This window comes from Equus przewalskii, chromosome 26, assembly GCF_037783145.1.
Source record: "Equus przewalskii isolate Varuska chromosome 26, EquPr2, whole genome shotgun sequence".
In the NCBI taxonomy this organism is placed as follows: Eukaryota; Metazoa; Chordata; class Mammalia; order Perissodactyla; family Equidae; genus Equus; species Equus przewalskii.
This window is the reverse complement of record NC_091856.1, coordinates 476,520-501,500: the sequence shown is the minus strand read 5'-3', so window position 1 is coordinate 501,500 and position 24,981 is coordinate 476,520. Positions and strand designations below refer to the sequence as shown.

General features: G+C 42.5%; 1 protein-coding gene across 28 annotated transcripts in view; it reads right to left on the bottom strand.

Annotated features, from left to right (window-relative positions):
* UNC13B (unc-13 homolog B) overlaps positions 1-24,981 on the bottom strand; it is a 210,584-nt gene that overhangs the window by 180,162 nt on the left and 5,441 nt on the right. For 8 of the 28 annotated variants that reach the window (XM_070595578.1, XM_070595587.1, XM_070595580.1 and 5 more), the window contains exon 1: positions 6,330-6,354. The exons of 2 other annotated variants lie outside the window; for them this stretch is intronic. In XM_070595578.1, the coding sequence (XP_070451679.1) occupies positions 6,330-6,339 (10 nt within the window). In that variant the 5' untranslated portion in view covers positions 6,340-6,354. Of the gene's footprint in view, positions 1-6,329; positions 6,355-8,099; positions 8,400-15,235; positions 15,266-24,981 lie in introns of those variants that run through there. 18 more of the 28 variants (XM_070595596.1, XM_070595597.1, XM_070595599.1 and 15 more) reach the window with 6 other exon arrangements.

Below are 24,981 nucleotides of genomic sequence, written 5' to 3'. Positions count from 1 at the left end.
TCATCAGACCACGCTGAGGCAGCGTCCCACATGCCACAACTAGAAGAACCCACAACGAAGAATACACAACTATGTACCGGGGGGGGGCTTTGGGGAGAAAAAGGAAAAAATAAAATCTTTAAAAAAAAAAAAAAAGTTTAAGGAGCTGACCCTATGGCCTAGTGGTTAAGTCCGACACGCCCCGCTTTGGCAGCCCAGGTGTGGACCTACACCACTCACTGGCAGCAGCCCACATACAAAATAGAAGAAGACTGGCACAGATGTTAACCCAGGGTGAGTCTTGCCAAATTAAAAAAAAAGTTTAAGAAACAACCACTTGGCCATGGGGCCAGCCCCATTCTTTAAGTTCACACACTCTGCTTCGGCAGCCCAGGATTTCGCTGTTTGGGATCCTGGGTGTGGCTACAGCACCGCCCGTCAAGCCAAGCTTAAGCAGCATCCCACGTGCCACAACTAGAAAGACTCACAACTAAAAATATACAACTATGTACCAGGGGGCTTTGGGGAGAAAAAGGAAAAACAAAATCTTTAAAAACAAACAAACAAAATTAACAGTAGTATTGAGGGATGAGATTTTAAGTGATTTTTAGTTTTTGTTCTGTGTTCTATTTTACCTTAGCAATTTCCCATATTCTCAAGTTGTCTTCATTAGGCCTCTACTGCTGCCTATAAGCTCTGTGAAGGCAGAGACCATATCTGTCTTGTTCACCTCTGTATTCTCAGGGTGCCTAATTGGTGCCTGACATATACAAAGCTGATAAATACCTGCTAAATGAAGTAATTACTTCTCTCTTTAGAACAATGGTATTTCTTTTTAAAAGTATGTAATGCCACTAAGTCCAGTGGCTAGGCTATTATCTTTGTTCAGAATCATAAACATAAACTCAATAATTCTTTCAATAAAATCATGGCCACAAATTTTATTCTTCAATGTGAGAAACTGTTTTGAATATAACGGCTCTCTCCAGGTCATTAAAAAAAAAACAAAGACATTACCAAGCCTGGATTAACATGTAAAAAATATGTATTAATGCCTGTAAAGTGGTTTGATAAACTGGCCAAATGCTGAGAACTAAGAGCCATTCAATTACCTTTTTTAAAAAATGAATATTAGAAATACAGTTACTAGGAAGGTAAATTGGTAGGCTTTGGGAAACTATTTTATATTACCAACCACAGTTGAATATATACATAACCACTGACCCAGAAATTTTAATCCCAGATATATATACATCCATCAGAAATACATACAAGGTAGGATCAAAAGATACCAAAAAAAAGTACAATAGCATTTGGAGTGGTATTATAAAGGACAGTCCAAGAGGGAAAAAATGTCCAGCAAAGGTAAACAAACTGTGGTATATTCATACAGTGAATGACAATCACAGCAATGACAATCACCGAATTACTGCTATGTGCAACAAGTGGAAGCATCTGACAAGAATAATGTTAAAGCAAAAGAAACCAGCCCCAAAGAAATATTGTATAATTCCATTTATGAAATGTTCAATGTCAATTATATTTCAATAAAAAAAAGTTCTGGGCCGGCCCCGCGGCCAAGTGGTTAAGTTCACATGCTCCGCTCTGGCAGCCCAGAGTTTCACCAGTTGAGATCTCGGCACAGACATGGCACCGCTGATCAGGCCACGCTGATGCGGTGTCCCACATAGCAGAGCCAAAAGGACCTCCAACTAGAATATACAACTATGTACTAGGGGGCTTTGGGGAGAAGAAGAAAAAAAAAGTTCAAAAATAAGCAAAACTTAATTAGACTTTTGGTGGTTATCACTTTGTAGTGTACATGCATGTTGAATTGTAATGTTATACACCTTAAACTTATATAATGTTAAATAATTTTACCTAAAAAACAAAAGAGGCAAAATTTAATGCTTGATTTTGCTATAAACCTAAAACTGCTCTAAAAAAATAAAGTTCACTAACAAAAAAGAAAAATCAAGCTACACTACTCTATGGTGTTGGAGTCAGATAATGTTACCTCTGGGAAAGTAGGAGGCAGTGATGACTGAGAGAATGGGTAAGGTGGGCTTCTGGGGTGTTGATAGTGTTCTTCTTGACCTAGGCTGTGGTTCACTTTGTGATAATTCAATGGGCCATACAGTTAAGATTTGTGTAAGATTTTTTAGGGGCCGGCCCAGTGGTTCAGTGGTTCAGTGCGCACGTTCCACTTCGGCGGCCTGAGGTTCGCCAGTTCGGATCCCGGTGCGGGCATGGCACCGCTTGGCAAGCCATGCTGTGGTACGCAACCCACATATGAAGTAGGGGAAGATGGGCATGGATGTTAGCTCAGGGCCAGTCTTCCTCAGCAAAAAGAGGAAGATTGGCAGCAGATGTTAGCTCAGGGCTACTCTTCCTCAAAAAAAATTAATTAATTAAAAAAATAAAAGTTAGAAAAAATAGTACAGTATTTCCCCACTCCAGCAGGAACTTAACTTATTCTGCTTATTCCAAGTCAGATCTAATAGCCCTAATGGATTCTGGGTTTATATAAGAAAGGAGATGTTTTAAGATCTATCCAGATTCCTTCGGCTCTTATCTACCATATAGATATGTGTCATAACGAGGCACAGAGAAGGCACTCAACAAATATTTACTAATGGTACACAGCCCAAACTTTAAACAAACTCACATAGCAAAGTCTGAAATACATGGCACAGGTAAAATAGGATTAAAAACTCAGCTTACTGGCCTAAAGAGTGCAACTTCCAGAAACCCCACTTTTAGAAACTAAGAAATTACAGAATGTACTGCTTATAAGGAAGAGAACAATTTATGACAACAGCTATCTATGGCAGGGGAAATTGGTCCTTTCCCACTTCACTGCTGCCTGGCTCAGACAAGCCACAATCAACTTCCTGATGCCACAGCTAAGCAAAAAGAACCAAAGCAGCAACTCTGCTTGCTTAGGCAGGGACTGCTCAAACCACGATGCGATGGAAACCCAGCAGCAAGGAGTTCACTGAGGCAGATAACAACAATGTTGGGGAAAAAATAAGATGAGAAGAAATTACTTAACCAATCTGTTCTTATGCCTGAAAACTCTAAAAATCATTACTATTCCTTCTTTCCACAGTAGTAGTAAACCAAACTACTATATCTTTGGGATCTCCCCCAGGGGCTGGAATCAATCCATAATCAATATGTGTCCTGAAGTGTCCACCAGAGTTCACCCTCTAAGAGTTTCCAGAAGTATCCTTTCAGTTAGTTAGAAGGCTAAGTGACGATAAATTATGATAAGCTTTTATAAGGGCAAGTCACAACATAAATCAACTTGGTACAGTTCTCAATATTGTTTTGTTCTGTTTTAAAAACACAAGTAATATATGTTCAATAGGGAAAATAATTTTTAAATAATACAAAGAAGATAAAAAAGAAAAGTACATGGAAATCACAGGTCAAACTTACAAGAACTGAGGTCTTTGGTCTTTTTGATAGGCATAAAATATTACCCACTGGTAAAAGACCTGACTCTAATAGAGGATGCTGATCTGAGAGATGGTGAGGCATTTGGTTTACTAATAGGTCCAGCTGAACATAATTTTTATGCCAAGAAAAAGAGCAATCACACAGGAAGTCCAAGTGAAAAGCTGATTGAGATGTCCAAATATAACAAAACCATCTGCAAGGACGTTCAGTGTAGCATTGTTTATAATAGCAAAATGAAAAAAGATTCTGAACGTCCATCAAGATGAAACTGGTTAAATGATGTATGTTCGCATAACGGAATACTCTGCATTCATTAAAAAGAACAATTTAGACTCACATAGCTGACAGGAAAATATATCAAGTTTTTTAAAAAGTTGAACAATACTGTATACATCCAATTGTAGAATCTATATACTCATATGTAACGAAAATTTCTTGATATGCAAGAAACAATACAGTAGTTACCTCTGGGGAGTGAGTATAGGGAATGCAGACAGGAGAACTTTTTCCCATCACTTCACCTTCTGAAGTGTTTCAATTTCTTATCATGAGTATATATTACTTTTATAATAAAACAAACAAAACAATGAAAGCAACTAAAGAAAGTTAATGGGGTTGGGAGGGTAGTAGGACTATGATGATTTTTATTTTCCTTTTTATACTTTTCTGCATTTTCTCAATTTTCTCTGATTAACAATATATTAGTACATATTGCTTTTGAAATCCCCAAAACTATTTTTTGTTGATTTTTTTTTTAACAAAGTCAAGTGCTGTCACTTGTGGTTCAAATTAGCACGGGGCAGGGGGACGGACAGCAAATCCATAGCTCAATGGTAAACACTGTGGCAATTACAAATATGTAAAGAATTCTCAAATGCTTATAATTTGTTTGGAGAAACTAGTCATGAACACTAAGACAACAAAAGTTAAAGAAAATCCTTGATTCACTTTACTGGAGTTGCTCATGTGGTACTAGCTCCTACAGAAGCAAAAAGATATCAGTCATCTGAGGAAAGCTGTGCTATTTGAAGAAAAGCTAAGTGAATTCTATAAAAAGGTGGTTTCTTAAAATTCTTCAAGGCCAAAACCCCACTCAATGCAGACCCCTCTTAGAACATCCTCACGACTCACTCAACCTTTGCTTGAAATGTCCTATGTCAAAAAATCCTCGTAAGTAATCCATTCCATTTGCTAAGAACAACCCTAATTGTTAAAAGTTCTTCCTTATATTAAGCTAAAATCTAATTTCTTATAATTTTCAATCATTAGTCAACTTGTCCCAATTCTGTCCTCTAGAGTGTTTTTTGAACAATTTTCATCTACTACTATGATCCTCTCCCTCTTAAATCTTCTCAAAACTAAACCTCTCAATTCCTCAAATGGTTTCTACACCCTTCATTATTCTAATCACTCTCCTCTGAAGAAATTCTAGTTTCTCAATGCACCTCTTAGAATCAAATACTCCAAGTGAACGCAAAATTCCAGATCTGATATGAACCAACACTATTACCTCCTTTGTCTGAGTCACCATGACCATAACAGTACAAGACTAGTCACCAGGCAGTATACAACTCATTGCCAAATTAGTGGCACTGTTCAGACCATAACTAATTTATGTTTAAAGTTTAAGACTTTACAGAGTGTAAGGGAGAAAGAGATCACTGCAGACCAAGGAATTAAGGAAGTTCTCAACAAAGAAAGTAGAACGTAAGCTGGGAAAGGAAGAATACATTTTTGATAAGCAGAAAATATGGCAAGAATATTTCAGGAGATATGAATGCAGAAGAGTACAGAGGAAGGAATGAACAAAGTTAGTGCTAGAGCAAAGGATTTGTGTAAGGATAGGCAAGAATTAGAGCCAAAAAGGAGGGCTGAAGTCAGACTGTTGAGAGCCCCCACCCTGCAGGCAGTGAGGCATGATTAAAGGGTTAGAACAAGAAATTGACTTTTTTTTTTTTTTTTGAGGAAGATTAGCCCTGAGCTAACTTGTGCCGCCAATCCTCCTCTTTTTTCTGAGGAAGACTGGCCTGGAGCTAACATGCATGCCCATCTTCCTCTACTTTATATGTGGGACGCCTACGTGCACACTTAACCACTGAGCCACCGGGCTGGCCCCAGAAATTGACTTCTTGATGGAGATGTTTGGGATGATTAAATCAATATTAGTTTGCCAATTTCTTTTTTTTTTTTTTAAGATTGGCACGTGAGCTAACATCTGTTGCCAATTCTCCTCCCCCTCTCCCTCCCCCTCCTCCTACCTAAAGCCCTCCAGCACATAGCTGTATATTCTAGTTGTGAGCGCCTCTGGCTGTGCTATGTGAGATGCCACCTCAGCATGGCCTGCCATGTCCCTGCCCAGGGTCCAAACCGGCGAAACCCAGGGCCGCCAAAGTAGAGCGCACGAACTTAACCACTAGGCCACAGGGCCAGTCCCAGTTTGCCAATTTCTACATCAAGTTCACTACTGTTTGAACTTTGACTACATAGAAAAAGTTTCTAATTCAATTCTACTCCAAAATGAACTGAAATTGAGTTGTTATACAGTATCATTACACAGGCTTCTTCCAGAACATGAACAACATTCCTAACTACCAAAACATGATGCGAGAGGGGCCGGCCGGGTGGCACAGCGGTTAAGTGCCCATGATCTGCTTTGGCGGCCCGGAGTTCGCCGGTTCGGATCCCAGGTGCGGACATGGCACCGCTTGGCAAGCCACGCCCTGGCAGGCCTCCCACAAATAAAGTAGAGGAAGATGGGCACGGATGTTAGCTCAGGGCCAGCCTTCCTCAGCAAAAAGAGGAGGACTGGCAGCAGATGTTAGCTCAGGGTTAATCTTCCTCAAAAAAAAAAATAATGCAAGGAATGTAATTGTGGCAAGATTTACTTTGATCCATTTCTGTAAGTTTCCCCAGGATGAATACTTTGCCATTTAACATGAATACTTCTATTCAAAGTAGCTGCTGTTTCAGTGATTAATCTTCAGGATCTCCATTCAAAGACAATGACCTGCTGGCTCCAATCCCCCTGGTTCAAAAGAAGAGAAATTTGACTAATGTAACATTGAAAGAGAAAGAGGTTAGCTAATAGCAGAATTTCTAGAGAATGAAAGCTGCCCGATATTAGAACAAATTAAAACAGCAGCAGCTCCTTCTCTGAAATTATTTAAACTCAAATAGCAATTTCTGGTTTAATAGTGCTCCTGCCTAAAGAGCCTTTCACAGGGACTAGCTCTGTAATTTCATGTGGTAGTAGAGATTTAAACTCTCCAAGAGACACTGCAAAACCCAACCTCTCCCAAATCCTGCTACTCAACAGCAGGGATCTAAAGGAATAAAGAGATTCCCAGCTGCTGAGAGGAAATGTCTTACTAAAAGCAATGCAGAATTCTCATTAATGAAAAATCAACCATGAAAGAAGAAAAATTCTGTCTCTCATAATCCCCGGAAATAGCCAAATCCATTTGGGGTTAATGCAGATTTAACAAAACAGTGGAAGAGAACAGAGCAAAGCAGTTCCGCTTTGCCAGCAGCTGGGGACACACTTATCAGAAAGATGACAAACAACAATGCTTCTAATCTCCTAGAGCCAAAAGAAACAGGAACTCAAACTACCTAGTAAAAGGTGCCAGGAAAAGGCTCTTGTGGATAAATTCTCTCTCTCACCCACAATCAAGCTGCCTTCTCCCATCTTGTTCAACACAGATATGACAGGCTGTAACTTGAACTTCCCAAGATCAAATTCAATGGTTAATCCAAACCCCGCTTTTTCTGATTAGATAAATCTCTAAAATCACAGTCCTTGCATTAATTCAAAACCAACACTGACCTTCTACTATGTCAGGCACCGGAAAGGCAAAACCAGTAAAAAAAAAAAAAAAAAAGGTCTCTACCCTCATAAAGCTTAGTCCATGCACCTTGCCTCATCTTAAATCCCAAAGCTCTTGCCTTAAAATATTTTCTTAAATGGGTCAAGTGTCCTCAGTGAAAAAGCAATAAAGGCCCTTCACCTTTAGTTACTGTGATAGAAGTAAATAAATAAACCATACTTCCTATGCTCTGCTCCGAAAAGAGAGAAGCCAACACACCTTTCCAAGTCGAATATAGCAATAATCTTAGCCTGGACTACAGGGAAGGAGCAGGGGACAAAACAAGCAAGAGAGGGCGCAAGCCAAGAAATACACTGGAAGAACGGATGTGACAGCTGTCCCACTACGCGTTCAAAGAGTGATAAGAAGCACCTGCTCCCGAGCCGACGGGAGTTTCCCGGTGCAGTGAGAAGGAAGAAAAGAACGGGAGGCCGCCGCTGTCGGCAGACACCACCTGGCCGCGGCCTCCCAGCTCGTCCACTCTCGGACGGAGAGTCAGGCACAGTTTAACAGGATCGGAGCCTGCGAGCCAACAACAATGTCATATGGCCACCGGAATGGAGAGGTAACAGTCACTCACGGAAGCGTGAGGAAAAACAAGAGTGGAAAGAACTCTTGAAGCGTCGATAAATGAGCTAACATAACCGTGCCCCGAGCACCGACGAGAAGTGAAGTCTGGAACAGGCAGTGACCCGTCGTCCGGGACACGCGTGTGCGGAGCTCGCGGCGACCCCGGCCCGGCCCGGCCCGGCCCGGCTCGGCCCGGCCCGGCCCAGTTCGCGCACTCACCGCGCACGCAGAGCAGCGACATGGCCGCGAGCCTGCGCGCCTCCGCCGCACCGCCGGCCCCTCGGTGCTCTCAGCAGGTGGCGCGGCTGCTCCCGCCGTCGGCCCCACGGGCCCGGCCGCGCCTCATGGTCCTCGTCTCAGGCAGCGTCCCGCCGCTCCGGTTCTCACTCTCTGAACGGGCTCTCGAGAGCCGTGAGCGCCGGCCGGCAGGCGGGGCCCTGGGCGCGGCGCCTCGGCGCCATCGCGGGGAAGCGGGAGCGCCCGGGCCCCTCCCGCCGCTCCGCCCGAGACCGGGCGAGCGCCAGCCTCCCAGCCAATCAACTCACGCCCAGTCCGCCGACCCCGCCCCCACGGGGCGTAGGAGGCGGCGCCCTTCCGCTTTCCTGCGGGCGAGGGCACCGGCAGCTCCGCCCACTAATGAGGCCTGCGGCGGGGCGGGGCGGGCCGGGGCGGGGCGGGGCGGGGCGGGCCGGGGCTCCCCTCGCCGGGGGAGGTGGCCTGAAGCGCTCTGCCCCTCCCACGCGGGCGGGGCTTCCACCCAAGGGCAGGTTCTCTTCAACCAAGAATTTCCACAGGACTTCCTTGAAGAGTCTATGCCTCAAAGCTGCCGGACTACGTACCGGTAGTAATTTAACAAGTGTAGTTTCAGTTAGCAACTACGGCAGAAAAGAAAATTGAGTGAGCATGAGCTAAAATGTCTGGAGACTTCAGTTCCTATCTCTTTTTTCATGCTCGCCATTGTATCTCCAGTGTCTGTAATATCGCCCACTATAAAGTAATCAGTCTGTGAATATTTATTGAATGAAGAATAGAGGAAAGAGGCATTTTAAGCTGAAGACTTCTGGCAAGATGATGTATGTACATGCAAAGAAGTGAAAAAGCCCAGAGCAGAAAACAGGAAGACACATAGTATGATGTACAGATCCAACACCCCCTCCACCCCAAAATTCTGATTTAATTGGTTTAGGGTCGAGCTCAGGCATCCTATTTTTCAAAGCTCCCTCGATGATTCTAATGTGATGCCAGGGTTGAGCACCAATTAGACTAGGTGCATTCTAAGGCCTTATTAGCCCAGCTCAGGTTTCAGTATTTGCAAGCGCTTGGTCCCATAGGGTTCTGTCTGCCAGACCCAGGGAGTTTCTGTCAATCTAACAGGGTCTTTGCCCTCAAAAAGCAAAGCTAGCTACCATATGATTCCTCTCACTGGAATAGGTGCTATGAGAGAGCAACACTCTAAATGCTATAATTTGGAGCCTGGAGAAGTAAAGGAAAAGACTTGATCTTTCCAGTGTTTATCCAAATTTGGAGCAATACCCTGAGGAAGATTTTGAGCAGAGCTCAAATATCGCCTACTGTAAAGTAATCAGTCCATGAATATTTACTGAGTGAAGAATAGAGGAAAGATAGGCATTTTAAGCTGAAGACTTGTGGCAAGATGATGTACGTACATGCGAAGAAGTGAAAAAGCCAAGAGCAGAAAACAGGAAGACACATAGTATGATGTGCAGATCCTAGAAATACAGATCCTAGATGTACAGATACCAGAACTCAGCTGGCCTAGTCAATAGAGATGCCTGACCTTAAAGACAATGGGCATTCTCTGGACTGCTGGAGGTTGGAATACTTAGCTATTTAGCCCAGCTGTCATAAACAGCACTGACAAAGGAGTGGTGTAGGTCCGCACCCAGGAACTGAACCCAGGCTGCTGAAGCAGAGCACACCAAACTTAACCACTAGGCCACCAGGGCTAGCCTGAGAATATCCTTTCTTTTGTAGCAAACAATTGGGTAAGAAGGCAAGGGAGAGAGAGAATTTTAAAATCAGGCTGGCTAGAAGAATGATGCTACTGATAGATAGGAAATCCAGGAGGTAGGTTTGGGAAGAAAGACAGATTTCCTTTTGGACACATTTACTAAGTTTGAGATTGCATGGGATAACCTTGCACATACACCCATTAGACAGTAGGTGATGTAGAATTGGAGCCTAAGAGAGCAGTCCAGGCGAGAGGTAGAGATTTCAATCAATAAAGATACAACTACTTTAATCCCCATTTCATTGTTAAAGAAAAGAAGGCAAAACCAGAATGCAAACCCAGCCTTTTCTTTCACCAGAGCTCAGGCAGTTAGCCATAATGCTATATTGCCTCTCAAGTACTAGAGGAATTCAGCAGAAGCTGTAGAAGAAATCAAGATAGGCTTCACAAGGGAAGTAGCATGTGGAGGAGATGGATCTCAAAGTATGGATAGCATAGGACGTGCAAAAATGGAACAGAGGATATCCCATACACACAGAATAAGTAGCCCAAACAAATCGGGAAATGGAAAAATTAAACCTGTACAGGTAGCTCAGAGGAAGCTGCAAAGAATCTGAGAGTTGGAGCCATAAGATTATCAGGAGACTGTAGAATGAGAAGGGAGCAAAGGTCAGCTTATAGAGAACATCTATTTTTAAGGAGTAGGAAGAAGAGACAGAAAAGGAGTTGTCAGAGAGGGAAAATAGGAAAATAAGCAAACCAATTGTAAATACTTCCATTATAAATCTTATCTTATTGAAGAGTAATTGCACATCTATTTTTCTTTAGACTCAGAGCTCCTCAACAGCAAAGGACATGTTTTGTCTATCCTTATCCCTAACACATAGCAGAACACCTAGCCAAAGTGCCCAAGAAAGATTTGTTGACTAATTGAATAAATGAATGAATTAATGAGTGAGAATGTTTTGAGAATCGGTTATTGTCAAAGATAAACAAAGTTGGACACTAGTCGAAGTGTTAAGGACAGATTTCAATCAGTAATACACTATTGTAATAGGGAAAATAGTCTGGTGCCTGTGCTTAGTCTGTGCAAAACTTCGATTTGCACAGAGGTGACTGGGTATTTTAAAGGGAGAATGAAGGAATAGGGAGGTGGTTGGGGGCAGGGCAGTGCAGTAGAGTTAGAGAAGTGAAAAATTACAAAAATTGGGAAGTAGGGGCTTGGTCCACGCAAAACCCATCTGGGTTTGCTAACTGGTGTTATCAAAGTTAGGCTCCTACCCTCCCCCAGAGACTGAAATGGGGGCCCTATTTTCAGGTGTTGCCTGGAACAAACCGTAAATTGTTTTGGCAGCCTTGAGTTTTATCAGGCAGGTGCTTTAAGAGAGGCTAGATTCATCCTAGGGATGTGACCTTGAGCTGTTAGAAACCATGTTAGTGTTTGTTCAAGTCTTTATAGGCCAAGGCTGAGGACAAGTCAAGAAGAGGGCTCAGAGGACCCTGACTAGAGTTTGGTTAACGAGAGAATCTTTGTCATTACTAAATATTGTTGAATGCTGTAGAGATTTCTTTTTAACAGCTTTATTGAAGTATAATTTATATATCATAAAATTCAGCTATTTTAAGTGTACAATTCAATTATTTTTTTAAAAAAATTTTTTATGGTATGCCTTTTTAATTTTTTCATTTTCATTTATTTATTTATTTATTTATTTTGAGGAAGATTAGCCCTGAGTTAACATCTGCTGCCAATCCTCCTCTTTTTGTTGAGGAAGGCTGGCCCTGAGCTAACATCCATGCCTATCTTCCTCTACTTTATTTGTGGGAGGCCTGCCAGAGCGTGGCTTGCCAAGTGATGCCATGTCCACACCTGGGATCCGAACCGGCGAACCCCAGGCCGCCAAAGCAGAACGTGCGCACTTAACCGTTGCACCACCAGGTCAGCTCCCAAATCAATGATTGTTAGTAAATTTTCAGAGTTGTCCAACCATCACCACAATCCTGTCTTTGAACATTTCCATTGCCCCCAAAAAGGTCCCTTGTACCCATCTGCAGTCACTCTCTGTTCCCATCCCCAGCCCCAGGCAATCACTAATCTACTCTCTGCCCCTATAGATTTGCATTTTTGTACCTTTCATATAAATGGAACTATACAATGACACAAAGACTCTATGTCTTTTGTGTCTGGCTTCATTCACCCAGCATAATATTTTTGAGATTCATTAATATCGCAACATTTATCAATATTTCACTCCTTTTTATTGATAAATAGTATTCTATTGCATGGACAGAATTTTGTTTATCTATTCACCAGCTGATGGACATTTCAGTTGTTTCCATTTGGGGGCTATTAAGAATAATGCTCCCGTGAATAATCACATATAGATTTGTGTGTGAACTTAAGAAACTGTCAAACTCTTTTCCAAAGTGGCAACACCATATTTCATTCCCACCAGCAATGTATAAGGATTCTAGTTTCTCCACATCCCTACCAACACTTGGTATTATCTGTGTTTCTGATTGTAACCATTCTACATGTGTATGTATGTAGTGGTATCTCATGGTTTTAATTTGCATTTCCCCAATGGTAAATGATGTTGACACCTTTTCATGTGCTTTTTAGCCATTCATATATCTTCTTTGGTGAATGACTTCTATTTAAGTATTTTGCCCATTTTTTAACTAGGTTATTTGTCTTCTAATTATACTGCAAAGATTTTGAGGATTGGGGGGCCAGCCCGGTGGTGCAGTGGTTAAGTTCATACATTCTGCTTTGGCAGCCCCGGGGTTTGCCGGTTCAGATCCTGGGTGTGGACATGGCACCGCTTGGCAAGCCATGCTGTGGCAGGCCTCCCACAATAAAGTAGAGGAAGATAGGCACGGATGTTAGCTCAGGGCCAGTCTTCCTCAGAAAAAGGGGAGGATTGGCAGCAGATGTTAGCTCAGGGCTAATCTTCCTCAAAAAAAAAAAAAGATTTTGAGGATTGAGCAAAGCTTTTGAATTTGGCAATTTGTAATTACTGCTATGGTAGACAACAGTCATTTGGGGAACTTCCCAACATCTATTTTTTTTTTATTGCAGTAACATTGGATTACAACATATAGCTTTCAGATGTACATCGTAATATATTTTGAATTCTGTGTAGATTATATCATGTTCACCACCCAAAAACTAATTATAGTCCATCACCACACATGTGACCCTAATCACCCCTTTTGTCTTCCCCCATCCCCCATTCCCAACATCTTTTAAACATATTCACACTTTTCTAGAATCTAGAAATTCATTTTCCCAGTTTCCTGCTGCCTCCCTTCCCCCACCCTCAGGCTTCAAACCAGAAGAAGCCACATGAGGAGGCAAGCGCCCTGTGGTATGCATTTTCAGGAGAAGGCACTGTTTGGGCCTCCAACTTTCACAGTCAGTAGTGATGGATGGTCTGGTGTAAGTAATTGATCTCTGCCACATTTGCTGTGTGGTCTATGCTCAAGGCAATGGCAATGAGGCCCTTTTGGTGCAGTATAATTTGGGTACATCTTGTTCTTGACTGCTTAGCCTCCAAGCCTCCCAGAGATTATATGAATTTCCCGCTATCCCTAATTTTTTCTGCCTAAACTAGCTGAAGTGGATTCTACTGTTTGCAAGTAAGAATCTTAACTGAGGGGCCGGCCCTGTGGCTGAGTGGTTAAGTTCTCATGCTCTGCTTCGGAGGCCCAGGGTTTCGCCAGTTCGGATCCTGGGCACAGACTTAGCACTGCTTATCAAGCCATGCTGAGGTGGCGTCCCACATAGCACAACTAGAAGGACCCACAACTAAAAATATACAACTATGTACTGGGGGGCTTTGGGGAAAAAAAGGAAAAATAAAATCTTTAAAAAAAAAAAAGAATCTTAACTGATATAACAGGTGAAACTTGAAGGGCTTCAAGGCAGAGCCTGAATCCATACTGAAAAGGGATAAGAAGTAAAAGTAAGTTGTAAGACACTCCTTTAAAATGTCTAATATTTAGGAGAAAATTCATTAACCTATAACAAATACAAAAGAAACTGCAAACTAAAATAACCAAGAAATAACTTTGAACCTATAAAATCAGCAAAATTAGAGAAAAGTTATAAATCCCAAAGCAGCAAAACTAGAGTAGAGATGTTACTCTTGTGCCTAAAATCCACAACTTTGCCTGGCATTTTTGAAACTCAGTAAATAATGTGAAATGAATAAAATTCCACTTGTGGGAATATATTCCATGAAAATAACTCAAATAAAGGGGGAAAACCATATGCAAAAATATATTTGTGTATGGGGCTGGCCAGTGTCGCAGTGGTTAAGTGTGCACGTTCTGCTTCAGCAGCCCAGGGTTCGCCGGTTGGGATCCCGGGTGCGGACATGGCACCACTTGGCACACCATGCTGTGGTAGGCATCCCACATATAAAGTGGAGGAAGATGGGCACGGATGTTAGCTCAGGGCCAGTCTTCCTGAGCAAAAAGAGGAGGATTGGCAGCAGTTAGCTCAGGGCTAATCTTCCTCAAAAATTAAAAATAAAAATAAAAATATATTTGTGTAAGCATTATCTAAGTAGTGAAATCTGAAAATCAGAATGGCCAACAATTCAATGAATTACAATAAATCAATTTATTTATTCCTATCAAATATTTACTGAATACCTATTTATGAGTAACACCATAATCTTATACAAGTGGATAAATATTAGAAGAGGAGGCCATACAAGAGATGTAGGGATTCAGCCATTCAAGAAAAACTTACTTTAAAAAAAGAAAAATTTATTCAACATCTGCTAAATACCACATATAGTGCTAACTATAGATACAAAGAAGAACAAACCATTACATCAAAGAATGCACAGTCTGGGGATGAACCGACAGTGAAAAGTGTTGTAATCATGGCTAAGGTGAAGAAGGGAATTGTTTGCACGTATGTACCTAGGGGTTTTAAGACTGTTTAAATACTTAAGAAGTTGGAATTTTTTTAACTTAGCAAATACATACAGACTTACGTTTACCTTCAAGAATAGACAGAAATATATACTTTTCTTCATGAGCTTAAGACTAAGACAAATGAAATAGCTTGGTTAATTGGAATCCACAAATGATCCCTAAAACTCACTTTAGCCAAATTTCGAACCTCTGTGTCTACCCCACTGTTCCCCAGGATGTCACGACAAAGGAACAGAATGAAATAGCAGAATAAGCCCTGAACCAGGCTTCTCAGTTCTACTATTATGTGCTAACTACAACGTACCAGATGTCAGGGCTGGACTGGATTTCAGAGGCCACCTAGTGCACCCTCAGACAGGAGAATAAGATACAGACAGTGGAAGTAACTAGCCAGGATCAACTGCAAAGTAAGCTTCTGAGTTTCACTTACCTAAGTTACATGGCTTTCATCACAGGGCCCCTGTAAGTCAAAAAAAAAAACAGCAAATATGACAGCATGAATAGTAAAACCCTTTGCAAACAAGATGAATTATCCTTGGAACCTGGGGCAAGGCCTCATGACGGATGCATGAAGCAGACATGAAACCCAGTCTGGGTGCTGCCAGCCCTCTCCCTATAGCTGACTTCTTATCTTGGTCTAGCCACATTGGCCTTCTTTATTTCCCTCAAAAGCACCAAATCCATTTATGCCTTAAGATTTCTGCACTTATTATTCCCATTGCAAGTACAGTCTGCCCCAAGATCTTTGCCCATCTGGTCCCTTCTTGTCATTCAGGCTTACCTCACAGATACCTCCTCAGTCATGCCTTCCCTGGTCACCCAAACTAATTGCATCCCTATCACTCTATCACATCATCTTTATAACATCATCTCATTTTTATCATAGTACTCCCTTAATTATCTATTACCCATTTTTACTGATTGCCTAGCTTCCCCATATAGAACATAGCCTTCATGAGGGAAGGGATGCGTGTTTCTCTCTATTGGAAAAAATTATCCAAGACTTGGAAACAAGCAAAAGAAATTACTGGGGTACTTTCAGTTTTAGTACTGGGTACCGTCTAGAGCAGAGACCAGCAAAGTTTTTCTTAAGGGACCATACACTAAATATTTAGGCTTTGTGGGCCACAAAAGCAAAATTCAGGCTATTATGTAAGTACTCATATAATTATCAGGAGAGAACACAAATTTCCACAATTTTTTAATCAATAACATTCAAAATAAAATAACTGAATACAATTTTTTGGTAATATAGGTCTACTAATGAGAAGGATGAAATTCTTTTGGGGGGCATTTATATTTTGCTTAGTTGGGGTTCAAAGTATCATCAAAATCAATTGCAAATGTTTATCTATTAATGCTGATCTGTAATGAGATTTTATGTATCTCATCTGTCTTTTCACACAGACAGGTTGCTGTGTATTGGTTTGATATGATTTCAAACCCACTTATTTATGACAAAAATGAAGGTTTTTTAACAGTAAAGTTGTTTTGTAAGTACAGTTGTTTTTGATATGACTGATATAACCTATGTCAGGATGTCATCATGTCATCTGTTATCACTGATAAGCACTCAGTAGCTCAGCTGATGACAACACTGCTAGGGGGCTTATCAGTAAGAATATGTGGAGAAGCAACTATGGCAAGGTGACATTTAGGCTATAAATACACAAAATTTGTGAGAACTATTAAGAGCTTTCAGTTTGGGCAAGGTGACACTTTGCTGACCTAAACAGCTCTCTGAAGATCTTAAGACATTTGCTCCTGCCATAGCCAGGGCAGCTCTTTGGTCAGCAGTGGTGTTAAACTGTGCAGCAGTCTCAGGAAGAGCAGGGACATCCGATGGTCCCTGGAGTGATAACCTTCAGAGCAGCCCATCTTGCCCATCAACACCTGCTGCGGTCATTCCCTAGCAACAAGCTCTAGCAACAAAGGACTTTTATTTTGTGTTGGCAGCTGGGCGTCTGTTCTCCACTGTCTCTCTGGAGAACCAGTCTCATAGAAAAGGTACATGTCAACTGAATTTAGATTTTATTTCTGTCATCTCCTCTTGCCTAGAAAATAGTGTGATTAATCTATCACTGGTTTGGAGTATATTATGTTATTTCTTTATTGGCTTATTAACAGACATTATTCTGTATGCTATCAGCTTGTGAAATTGTTGTAACTCCCATTGTGAACCTGTGTTAAAAAAAAATTGACAAAGACAGTCTCAGTCTCTGAGCAAAAATCTGCCCCCTAAAACAAAACATAGGTCCTTCCAAGTACTGATATCAGTCCATGAGCATGATACGGAACCTCTTAATCTCAAGTTCCTGTGCCTGATGTGTAGTAAGCCAATCACTGAGACACTGGTGCTTGGAGATGGAGAAAAGTTTATTTGAATTGGCCCAAAGAGAAGATGAGAGCATAGGTTCTCTTAAATCTTCCTTAACAAAAGAAGAAAGCAGGGGGTCTTTATAGAGCTAAGGGACTTGGGAAGAGCTTCAAAGAAACAAAGGCAAATCTGTGTTTCTTTCACACTGGAGTGAAAGAATAGGCCCTTGGGCAATCAGACTTCTGATTGCCACACAGCAGTCTCAGGAAGACAAGGGACATCTGAGTCCCTGGAGTGATAAACTTCAGAGGAGCCTATCTTTGCATCAGTGGTAGCTGGGAGCTGGTTATCAGGTGATGGCAACTTCCTTAAAGGCATTCTTTTTGTTCTGCAAAACAAGCTCATAAATCCTTGTGACCTTTGAGTCATCGCTCAGCTTAAAGAAGAAAACAGCAAATTAACAGATTAACTTCTTTTCTTCTGTGTCTGTGTTAGGAAGAAGGTTGAAGTGTAATCATGTTCTTTTTTGGTGAGGAAGATTGGCCCTGAGCTAAAATCTGTTGCCAGTGTAGGGGAGGAGGACATTTCCTCTCCCCAAATGGGGGTTCGTCTGGCTGGAGAACGAATTAAATTCACATGAGACAGAATAGCAAGAGAAAATTAAACAAAGCTTTATGAGGAACCATGGCCAGGGGCCTTTCTTCCCGAAGGAAGAAAGGGCACCGAAGAAGTGGGGTGCACAGAGTGGTTATATAGCCCCCAAACGGGGTGTTTCACATGTGATTGAAAAGTCCCTTTTACAATAGTCACGAGGCTGCTCTGTCAGCACAGCGCTTGATGGAAACGTCAGATAGGTCTGCTGTCTCAGTGAGCGCCGCAGGGTGGCAGGTGTGTTGCCTCGGGCTGGGGGGGGCGGGTCACAGATGAGCGCCGCAATCGGTTCCCAGCCTAAAGAAAGATGCTTAATCTTTAAGGAGATGCCAACGTTGGGAGGGGGAGGGAAGTCAGTTACAGGAGGTTACCAGACTAGCACAATAAAATGCAGATTTTAAGTCCTTGCCTTTGGTATTGATTAAGAGTTTTTGGAGAGTAGGTCATCGCCTTTCTTCTTCCTGGTACAGAGAGGGAGGCGCCTTTTACAGATAGAGATTTACCTTACAAATGTAAACGTGTCCTAACAAAGGGCAAGTTCCATTCCCCAGAGCCTCCTTGCCTGTCCCAGTTTATCAAAAGCAATGAGCCTCAAATAATCCTGATGCCAAAGAGACATATCTTGGGGTGGCCAATTTCAGGTCCCCACACCAGTCTTCCTCTTTTTCCTTGAGAAAGATTGTTGCTGAGGTAACATCTGTGCCAATCTTCCTCTCTTTTATGTGGCATGCCTCCACAGCATGGCTTGATGAGCCTTGCTAGGTCTGCACCTGGGATCCAAAACTGTGAACCCTAGGCCACCAAAGTGGACTGTGCAAACTTAACCACTATGCCACTGGGCCAGCCCCCTGTAATCACGTTCTTATTGAATATTTACAGTAACCCTCAGGTACCCAGCTTCAAGCACGTGATTCAGTTGAACATATTCATTGCTTGGAAAGCATTTATGAAATTCTATTAGAGTCTCCTCTTGATATTTGCTCAAAAAAGTCATAATAAAACTTTACCACTGCTAAGCCATCAAATTGCTATGTGGTAGGGCAAATCAAGATACTCAGTTCGTATTTTTGACAAAAAATCCCAGAGTTGGGCCCAGCCCTGTGGCCAAGTGGTTAAGTTCACACGCTCCGCTTTGGCGGCCCAGGGTTTCACTGGTTCGAATCCTGGGTGCGGACATGGTGCCGCTCGTTGGGCCATGCTGAGGCGGCATCCCACATCCCACAGCTGGAAGGACCCACAACTGAAAAAATATACACGGGGCCAGCCCGGTGGCGCAGCAGTTAACTTCACACGTTCCGCTTCTCGGCGGCCGGGGGTTTGCCAGTTCGGATCCTGGGTGTGGACATGGTACCACTTGGTAAAAGCCATGCTGTGGTAGGCGTTCCACGTATAAAGTAGAGGAAGATGGGCATGGATGTTAGCTCAGGGCCAGTCTTCCTCAGAAAAAAGAGGAGGATCGGCAGTAGTTAGCTCAGGGCTAATCTTCCTCAAAAAAAAAAAAAAAAATATATATATATGTATATACAACTGTGTCCTGGGGGGATTTGGGGAGGAAAAAAAAGATTGGCAACAGTTGTTAGCTCAGGTGCCAATCTTTTTTTTTTTTTTTGAGGAAGATTAGCCCTGAGCTAACATCTGCTGCCAATCCTCCTCTTTTTGCTGAGGAAGGCTGGCCCTGAGCTAACATCTGTGCCCATCTTCCTCCACTTTATATGTGGGATGCCTACCACAGCATGGCTTGCCAAGCAGTGCCATGTCTGCACCCAGGATCTGAACCGCCGAGCCACAGGCTGCCAGAGCCTAATGTTCAAACTTAACCACTACGGGCTGGCCCCAAGGGCTGCACCTCTTGATAATGCCCTGTACATTTCCAAAGAGGCCCTTGTTTACATATCTAGAGGCTGTTTGGCCCATGACCTTGGAGATATCTCTACATCATAAAAACCAGAGTCTAGGCTTAATCTCTAGAGAGATTTATCTTTATTCCAAAGGTTAGAGTAAGGAGTCAGATTTACTATGTCTCCAAGAAAACACTCCAAGAAAAGATGAGAGGGTAAATGGTCTTTTTACCCCTTGTAAGTGGAGAAAATAATTTTCATTTACCCTTAAACTCCATTGTTCTCAACTCTCCAAGCAAGTGTTCTCACCAAAAGGCAAGCAGTCTTACATGAATTTATTTTCTTTGGACATATTTCTTCAGCTGCTACAATCAAACATATTTTTGCAGCTGGGAGTACCAGGGAACACAAAGGGATTCTTTAATTCCCAAAATCATTCTAGGTCCTAAATTGGTGTTTCCTGGGATTTGGAGACAAATGATCTCCAAAAGAGTATGCTTGCAGCCTGGTCCCTGCAGGAAAGTGGCCTGTAATTCCAAATGGGGGTGGGGAAGAGCAGGGCAGATGTCAGGTGTTCTCATGCCTTTTACAACTTCTCCCGAGGCAAAATTGAGGTTTCCTTAGTGAGATGCACTTATAATTCTCCCTCATCATTTGAGACACTATTCTTTAACAGAAAGATAAAAAGCAAGTAAACATTATCACAAAACAAAGGACTTTCAACAACTAATTTGTAAATATTAAATGCTCTTTCTCATTATTGCAATATGTAGCCCATCTTCTGGGAAAAGAGGCACCGGATCTTAAAGTAACTTGTTTTAAAACAGGAAATAATGCTCAAAATGATGCGGGGTTGGTCAGCCAAGGAGTCGAAAGAAAGATTTCTTAGACTCTTAAGATCTGGCAGTAGTGCTCTTTTATTTAGAGAATAGAATAGCATGGGGACAGGACCCATGGGCAGTCAGAGCTTCTGCTGCCGCCACTGATGCTGCCCCCTCTGTCATGGGGACAGGACCCATGGGCAGGCAGAGGTGGTGAGTGGGGACAGGACCCACGGGCAGTCAGAGCTCCTGCTGCTGCCCCGAGTTGAGGGCTAGGGTTAATTTTATAAGGCATGGGTATGTGAGTCATTTCTTTACAAGACAAAGGAAAGAACATGAAAAAAAGTTAAAATGGTATCAGTGCAGGTGGGGTCTGGTCGTTGGGTGATCCCATGACTTTTAGACAAGAATCAAATCGGATTAAGTAAAGGTCAGAAGCTACCACCCTAAATCAGTTACATGAGACGGCCAGAGAGCAACCAACTTAAGTTCTTGCCTTCACCATTAAGAGTTTCTAGGGATAAGGTCATCTCTCTTCTTCTTCCTGGTACAGAGAGGGAGGCACCTTTTACAGATAGAGATTTACCTTACAAATGTAAATGTGTCCCAACAAGGGCAAGTTCCATTCCCCAGAGCCTCCTTCCCTGTCCCAGCTTATGGAAAGCAATCAGCCCAAAACAATCCCTATGCCAAAGAGACACATCCTGGCGTGGCCAATTTCAGGTCCCTACAAGGTCATCCCCTCTTCCTTCACAAATGCAAATATCTCTCAAAGAGCAAGCAAATTCCAGTCCTCAGAGCCTCCTTCTCATCTGCAGTTTTTTAAAATTAACCAGCCTAAAATCCTCATCACAATGATCTGCTAATTTATTTTCCTTATCAAAAAAGGACACATCCCTTCAGAACTGGGGTTAGAAGGCCTAGGAACCCATAACGAGGTTTTCTTTGAGGGTTTTGTCTTCTATAATGAGCCTTTGGATATGCAAATATAAACTGCTACAGGAGATGGGTGTGGAGAAATTGCTTGGTCATCATGTGGGTGGTCATCATGTGGGTGGTCATCATGAGAATCAAAAAAATATCATGGAATGGTTGAAAGAATATTTAAGGAACTGGGATCTCCAAATATTCAATTTTAAGTTTTTTGTGTAGATACATTTCTACCCCTTACATTACCCCCAAAGCTTCAGTAAAGACTGCCACTCACAAATGCCTACTGTGAGAGGTTTTGGGAGGAAATAAAGAATTCCAGAGGCCCGCCCAGTGGCGCAGCAATTAAGTGCACAGGTTCTGCTTTGGTGGCCCGGGGTTCACTAGTTCAGATCCCAGGTGCAGACATGGCACTGCTTCTCAAGCCATGCTGTGGTAGGCGTCCCACATATAAAGTGGAGGAAGATGGGCACGGATGTTAGCTCAGGGCCAGCCTTCCTCAACAAAAAGAGGAGGATTGGTAGCAGATGTTAACTCAGGACTAATCTTCCTCAAAAGAAAAAAAAAATTTCATACCTAGGTTAGAAAAAACAAAAGAAAGAACAGCTGAGGGTGGTGAAAACCCAGTGAACCCCAAATTCAGCAAGGGTCAGGGACTGAAGGCCAAGAATAGTCACAAGGAATCAAGTTCCTCCATAATTCTAGAATTCACAGAAGGCTCTAGATTGGCACTAGACTTCCCACTGAATGTGGGGAAAACAGCTAGATGCAATTTTATTTAATCTCAAAAGAATTGGTGACCACAACTAATATCTCAGTTTCAACTGGAACAGGAAAAGTTTGTTTCATCACTGAGATTCTATCTACAAAAACAAGAAGGCTATTTGAGTGGGCTCTGTGCATAGACAAGAGTTTACACAATCTCTCCTACTCTAAAGGAACAAGCTGCAAATAAACTATATAAAACACCTGCCTTTTGAGATGTAAGCCAAAGGCTCCTGGGACTTTGACAAAAATTGAACCTAGTGTAAGGGAGGAAGAGAATTCCTCCACCATCTCTAGGTCCTTCTGGCTGGGCTATTAAGTAAATTCACATGAGCCAGAATAACAGGAGAAAATCAGACAAAGCTTCATAACATGTATACATGGGAGAAACCCAGGAAAACTGGGTAACTAGCCAGAATGGCTGAAGCTGTCACTTTAAATATCATCTTCAGCTAAAGACAAAGGAGGATGTTGGAGGTAGTGGTTTGGGACTTCAAAGTGGAGGAAGGTAATTCACATGGAGATGGAAAAGCAAATGTTTGGTAGATAAGAATGGGCTTACCAAGGACCCTCACAGTCTACCAATACCCAGAGTTATCTATGGTGATGGCTTGTCCTGGGGACAGGCCTTTTATCTTAAATTCTTTTAGGCAGTTAGAGGGAAGGTCAAATTTTCTTTCAGAGTCTTTTGTTATTAAAAATAATCAAGCCAGAGGCCAGCCCCTGGTTGCCCTGGCCAAGTGGTTAAGTTCAAGCTCTCTGCTTCGGAGACCCAGGGTTTCGCCACTTCGGATCCTGGGCGTGGACATGGCACTGCTCCTCAAGCCATGCTCAGGCGGCGTCCCACATGCCACAACTAGAAGGACCCACAACTAAAAATACACAACTATGTACTGGGGGGCTTTGGGAGAAAAAGGAAAAATAAAATCTTTAAAAAAAAATAAATCAAGCCAAAGAGACACATTTTGAGGTAGCCAATTCTGATCCCCCACAATAGCAATATAGAAAGAAGGAGAGGGTATGACTGTCAGGAGAAGCTGAAGGCTAATCCACAGTGTAGAATGCTGACAAGACAGGGTATGGTAGGAGAAATCCTAAAGGAAAGTCCAAATTCAATTCCCATCTTTGTGAAACTGAAGGTGGGTACCAGAGGATTACTATAGATATTCAATAAGAACATGATTGCCTTTTGACCTTGTTATGAATCTTGTCAATTTGCTGTCTTCTTGTTTAACTTGAAGGGTGACTTGGGATTTGTGAGTTTGTTTTGCGGAAGAAAGAGAACACCTTTGGGGAGGCTGCGATCACCAGATGGCAGGCACCTAGCAGCCATTGCAGACTGCCCAGGGGTTTACTGGGAGTGACCCCTTTATTTCGCCAAAGCTCCTCCTGCCAAGCCCCTGAGCTCTATAAACCACCCTGCTTTTTGGTCTGGTTAAGGCAGATTTGAGTGAACCCATGCTCCAACCTTCTTATCTTGGCCAACTTGAATGGGGCCTTTCTCCATCTCCAGGCACCGATGTCTCATTGTTTGGCTTGCTGCACATTGGGCACACGAAATTGAGATTAAGAGGTTTGGTATCAAACCTGGACAGACGGGCAAACCCAGATACCTGGAGACAGTTAACCCCAACTGGCAAAAAGAGAACAAGAGGTACTGATTCTGTCACTGACTAATTACCCCAAGAAACTCAAGGGAGGTTTCAGAAGCATTTAATTGTCTCTCCAAGTTGTTTTTTTCTTTTTGTTATGTTAAGGAATGCAATCACCAACCACCCTGAACCAGACTGAGCCCCACGGCAAAGCAGCACAGATGAGCTGAGAGGTGCCAACTGAGCTTGCCCAAGTGAATGCCCACCTCTCCCTTTTGAATATTCATTTGCCATCTGAAATGAAAGGTCCCTGCCATGCCCTTGGAAATGATTCCATGTGGTCTCCTATTTGTTGCAAATACACTTTACTTTGTGTGACAACTACTTCTGCTAGAGAGTGTAATTTTAACTTGCTAGGAAGCAACCTAACTTTGGTTTGGTAACAATTCCAAGAGCCAAAACACACAAAGATCTGGGAACAAGGTGTGTGTGGGGGGGTTGGGGGGAAGTGGAAGGGTGGTAGGGAGAAGAAACTCAGGACTGACATAGTCTTGCCCAGTGGTCAAGGCACCATGAGGAGCTCTCTGGCACAGTCCAAGACCTGCCCTCCTGCAACACATAATACACATAAGATCTAGGGCCTCCTTCCTTCTTTCTTTTTTTTTCCTTGAGGAAGATCAGCCCTGAGCTAACATCTTCTGCCAATCCTCCTCTTTTTGCTGAGGAAGACTGGCCATGAGCTAACATCCACGGCCATTTTCCTCTACTTTATATGTGGGATGCCTACCACAGCATTGCTTGCCAGGCAGTGCCACGTCCACACCCAGGATCCCAAGCAGCAAAGCCTGGGCCTCCAAAGCAGAACGTGCGCACTTAACCGCTGCGCCAACAGGCCAGCCCGTCCCCCTTCCTTCTTAATCTACTGTTCCTCAGGCTCATTTTCCTCCACAAACTATTTAATATAGATGTGAAGTAGAGCCATGATTCTCTGTGTACAGCCTCTGTTTTTCTTCCTCCACAAACTCTAAACCTTGCCCACAGACATTTGCTATGTGTATATGTCAATAGGTTCCAAATCTATATCTTTAGTTCAGACTGCTCTCCTCAGCCTTAAACCCATATATCCAATAACCTGCTAGCTTTCTCTACCTGAATATCATTCTTGGACCTCAAACTCAGCATGTATAAAGTTAAAACCATTAAAATGCCTTAAAATATATATTCTACTTGTTGATCCAGAAATTCTACTTAGAAAAATAAAA